This window comes from Temnothorax nylanderi, unplaced genomic scaffold (assembly GCF_030848795.1).
Source record: "Temnothorax nylanderi isolate EJ_2023f unplaced genomic scaffold, tnyl_v1.0 TNYL_tig0539_pilon, whole genome shotgun sequence".
NCBI lineage: Eukaryota > Metazoa > Arthropoda > Insecta > Hymenoptera > Formicidae > Temnothorax > Temnothorax nylanderi.
In genome coordinates this window covers 102926-108010 of record NW_027249601.1, presented here as the reverse complement: position 1 = coordinate 108010, position 5085 = coordinate 102926, and the positions used below count along the sequence as shown (strand labels likewise).

At 41.0% G+C, this 5085-nt stretch overlaps 1 protein-coding gene across 1 annotated transcript; it reads right to left on the bottom strand.

Moving 5' to 3' along the window:
* Positions 1-459: 459 nt before the first annotated feature.
* LOC139783783 (uncharacterized) lies at positions 460-4858 on the bottom strand. Its single transcript, XM_071722950.1, has 9 exons — positions 4564-4858; positions 3652-4463; positions 3353-3471; positions 2992-3266; positions 2748-2913; positions 2496-2676; positions 2061-2419; positions 1706-1862; positions 460-1491 (listed from the first exon to the last, which is right to left on the bottom strand). Exons 2-9 carry the CDS (start codon positions 4302-4304, stop codon positions 1356-1358), a joined length of 2046 nt encoding a protein of 681 aa, XP_071579051.1. The 5' UTR covers positions 4305-4463; positions 4564-4858; the 3' UTR covers positions 460-1355.
* Between the last annotated feature and the right edge of the window lie 227 nt (positions 4859-5085).

Sequence of the window (5085 nt, the reverse complement as noted above, 5' to 3'; positions counted from 1 at the left end):
TTTAGATCACTCTCTTTCAGATGACGCTTCATTTACTTCGCAAACAAATGAACGAAGTTGTCTAAAAAAATTTAATTAAAACAGCTCTAATTGAGGGTACTTGCGGCAAGATTTTGCTAGGCACACCGGCCGCGATGTATGACCTGATATGTAATCATCCATTAAAATCGCATTTCGATAAAATAACAGATAAACGTATAAATCACGCGGCCGGATCCCGTACTATATTACTACGTTTACGCGAGCGTTACTTCTGTAGTAACTTTCGATAATTCCTTCGCGTAAAGGAAATTTTGTAGTAACTTACGATAATTTACTCTGCGTAAACGAGTGAATTGTCGTAAGTTACTACAAAAGTAACGCTCGCGTAAACGTAGTACATGCGGTAAATACGTTGCGCATAGATGGAGAATAATAAGAAATCGTGTTATTAAATAAAATTATATGTAAAAAGAAAAATGCGTAAGACAGTTGGATATATTAGAAAAGTATGTACATACGATATACGTTATTTGATTCACAGTTTTTAACTTGCCTGTACATCACCTCGGACTCGTCGATCGAAGCGGTCGATTTAAGCTGGTGTCACCTATGGATCGTTCGGTTCATTACAGTTGCGGTCGGTAACTCATCTCCTATGGTAAAAAGTTGGTGCATCCATTAAGATTCACCCGGTATATGTTACGCCCAAACACCGAAATCGCTCAGTGAGCGAAAAAAACATCCATAACGCGTTGTGGATCATCCAAACACCGAAATGAGATATTTTTCCGGTGTGTGGACGTTTTTATTATCCACAACGCGATATGTGCATTTGAGAAACGTCCACGACGCGTTCTGGATAACTTGAAATGCTCACAAAGCGATTAGTCATCTAAACTTGTAGCAACACTGAACATGCCCTGTGGCCACATGCGCCTGTTCAGTGGCCGCACGCGCATGCAAAAGTGCGCGAATTTGAAACGTATGTATACTTATAATGCATATCACTTATTGTTAGCTTTCAATGATGAACATATTTTATATAATATATCAAAGTACATGCGTGGGCGTAAGGGCTTTGCTCCCCTGCACCCCCCCCCATGCATGTACTTTATAATTTCGCTTTACAACTTAACATGTACTTTAAGTTGTAAAGCGAGGTCCACGCTGCCTACCGACGTAGGTGGGTGCGGGAGGGGGGGCCGAGGGGGGCCCCCTTGCACCACCCCGCGCGCGCGCGTCTGTGTGTGTGTGTGTGTGTGTGTGTGTGTGTGTGTGTGTGCGCGCGCGCGCGCGCATGCGTGTGTATGTATGCACGTACAGAGACGCGTTCCTTTTTCCTATCGCATGTGATCGCACTCTGATGAGAACACTCACTTGAATTCCAGTTTCTCCTTCAAGCTGTCCCATCCGAAAAACGGGGATGCATAGGTAATTACCCACTTCTTCACCTTGCCGTTACAATCGAAGTACGGAGTTGTCCAGTGTCCATGGTCCAGATTTGCTGCCCTACACAGACGGCCCATTCGCCGCGTTCCCATACATTAGAATAAATCGTACTTTAGATATCGGATTCTTCCCCAAGCTTTCGGGAACGTAATCCTTTTATACTTTAATGCTTCACTGTACTTTATCATCGCTTCGGAGCATATCGATAAAATAGAATCATCATGCGAGTTTTGCACTAACAAATATATAACGCAATACGCGCGTTCTCCCTTACCTGTAATAGTTTGGGTAATGCTCGAACTTTTTTAGGTGCTCTCCAGTTTCATTGAATCGAATCTTTATTTTTATATAATATTTCTCCAATTGATCAAAATTTGTTGCCCAACGTTGCTTTAATACTTGGAAGTAACTCTTCTTTGTATATACTTCATCTGTAATTATAAATTGTATTAGGGCGAACTGGCAAACGTAATAAAAAATATAAATTAATGTTTAAAAATTTGTACGATTATGAATGACTTACTTACTAATAGAATATATCTAGATCTATTAAAAGAATTTGTGAGTAAAAATATACATTTCAATTCCAAGTTATATTTCCGCTTGTTACATAACTAATTTCATTTTACCTGTGCCATTGAGTCTAGCTAAATCTTCAAGTTTAAAGTTGCGTGTATTTAACTGCGTCTTGTAAGCATATGGGGCAAAGAATGTTCTGTTGGTAAATTTATTACGATCCCAAAAAGTGCCAGCTGACCATATCTTTGTATCGCCGAGCACCAAAGCCAGGGTCTCCCCCATCATTTGATCTTCCGTGAGTGGTCTGTCGGCTACTCTCTTGCCCGAGTAAACTTCCAAGGGATCTGATACTTGTAGGAACGCACTGATAAAGTTTGCCAATCTAGTCGCCATTTTCGCTTCGTTCTCGAAAAACTCTTCCGCACCGAAGCTAATGTCTCCGCGTAACATTAAGTCTTGTGGCGCATAACTGATAATACAATTTGGAAATTGCTTAAATTCGAATATATCAATAACAGGAAGTGTACAATTGTAATAGAACGTACTTCTTGCAAGTTTCCGAATTCATACCAAGAATGAATTTGAGAGCTTGGTCGATGTTCAGCTTTGTATCGTGAAGTGCAGTTGGACCAGTTGAATAATTCCTATAATGATGGAACTGCTCGAGATATTTTTCTCTGAGATATGAGTTTGCTTTTTCCCATTGCACTGGCATTTTATGAACCCCTGCAGAATAGAATCTTTGTTAAAGAGGCTCTGCGCTAGGCGATACCGCAATCAAGAAAAAAAATACATACAGCCAATCCGCAAGCAATCGAAACCATTATAGTATTGTTCTTGCGTGGCTCTCTCCACTATTTCACCAAGATAAGGTCGTCGTACGACGGTCGGTAATCTGAAACCTGGTCTACATCTACATTGATATCCACCTCTTCTGAAACCCCAACCATGTATCGGTTCGCACTGTAGACCAGACACGTGCGCGTATATTAGTTAATTATCAGTTAATAAACGTAACTTGATAGAATTTTAAACATATACCTCTGTAGTATCAGTCTTGCATCTTGCGGTATTAGCGAATCTGTTAGGACCAAGGTTCCCTTTACCTTTGGGACATTGATTTATATCTATTCTTTCAAAGTCCATTTCCATTACCGAAACGGCAGTATATGTTGGATATTCAATATGCCTGAACCCAGTGTGTCGTGGATAGATATCTGCTATAGGTGATACCGCAGCTACGAGCCATCGATTTGATCGGCCACAATCGAAATATGGTCTAGTCCATTGCACAGGTCCAGGATACTCATCGGCACCTGCATGATAAAATCATGATAAAAAATAAATATAAGCACATTTTAGGATAGTTTTTATAGTTTCTATAGCTTTCATAGTTCATTACCACGTGGACCATGAAAGGTAAATGTTTCATTTGTATTGTTGGCATAGCGAATTTCAACTTGATATGTCGTTTTAGTGTCGTGTCTTTCCTTTACGATATCTGGTAACCATTTTTTGTACCTGTAAGTAAATAAATTCATAGAATAAATAAAAATGTATGATTTTGTGTCAATCAATCGACAAAATTTATTTCAGATATAAAAATTTGTAAAAAGTTATATATGAAATAGTTTATTTTGTTAGATTTAAGTTTTTTAGTGCCATAGTTTTCATCAATCGTTAATTATAGTTTTCCCATACCATTCGTTTATACGATAAAAGTCAGTGGTATAATCGTCGCTGAGCCTGTTACTGGGAAACGCCCCTAAATCCTGCACAGTAAATGTGTTTCTGGTAGATATTCTCTCTAGGTGTATAGGGTCATTGAAATCATCCGCCCTGAAGGTACGTGGCGCAAATCTGGGAAAGGTCTTATTAAAGAAACCCCTGTAGGATGGCGAGTAAGACATATTGGGCGCGAAATAGATGGCCGAGGCATTAATATATGGATTGGAGGAAACGTCTGCCACCGTGGACAAGAAGTAATACATCATGCCTGGATCATAGGTATCATTGATTGCTGGTCGGATAAAGCGCGACTGCAGAATGTAACTCCAGAAGAAGCTCCTACTGAGCGCCATGTTGTGAAGATGCAGCAAAGCTGTACGATTCGGGAACACTGGATTGATATTGATGTCTTTTATGTCAGGCAAATGCGACACTGCGTCTTCTGGCAGGTACAGGTCGCCGAGGTGCTGTATCAGGCAGTTGTCATCGTTTACCTTGTCCATCCGCATGCGGATCTCGTCAAAGGAGTCGCGGGTCTGCCACTCATACTGACCGACAACGCCCAACAGGCAGTAGAACCAACAGGCAATAACGATCGGCGTCATCGCTTGGCAAATGGTAGGCATCTCCAACAAATACGAATTTTCTTTTTTTCTTGTTCAAACCAATTCGTGTTACGATATCGCCGTTAAAGGCACTTTTTGAACACTTTAATGTGCGCCATGTATTCTTGCCTTCCTTCTCTCACCGTGTTTCTTCCGGGTATTCGTCCGTGTAAAAAAAATCTGCGTTACAATATTTCTTTACAGATTAGAAAAGTTCCTTATTACACGCGAACTTTAATATATCAATTTGTTGGTAGAATTGATTTTCGAATCTTCTTACCTCGTGCGGATCCTTCAATCGCATCGAACAAACTTTCGAAGTAAAGAGTAAACACGCCCAGTCGAGCGGGTGTGTCGGGACTGCCGGGTGCGCGTCTCAAGCTGATATTTCATGTATTTTAAGGTGCGATTTCACGATGACGCTCGACGCTGGATTCGAGCGTCAAATCTGGTCACGTGATAGATTCAGAGGGACGCGAAATATAACCTAACCACTGGATTGGCTGAAATGAGCGTCGAGTGTCAAAGCTAAACACAGTTTAGCTTTTTGACGCTCGAATCCAGCGTCGAGCGTCATCGTGAAATCGCACCTTTAAGCTGGATTCAGACAGGACGCGTCAAGCGTCAAGCAGCAAGCAGCAACCCAATCAGCGAGGTGATATCAGCAGTGGCGTAGAAAATATCGCCTCGCTGATTGGTTACTGCTCGCTGCTTGACGCTTGACGCGTCCTATCTGAATCCAGCTTTATGAGAAATTTTTTAAGTATATTAATTGGCTGCAGGATAGAGAGTTCTCGAGTTT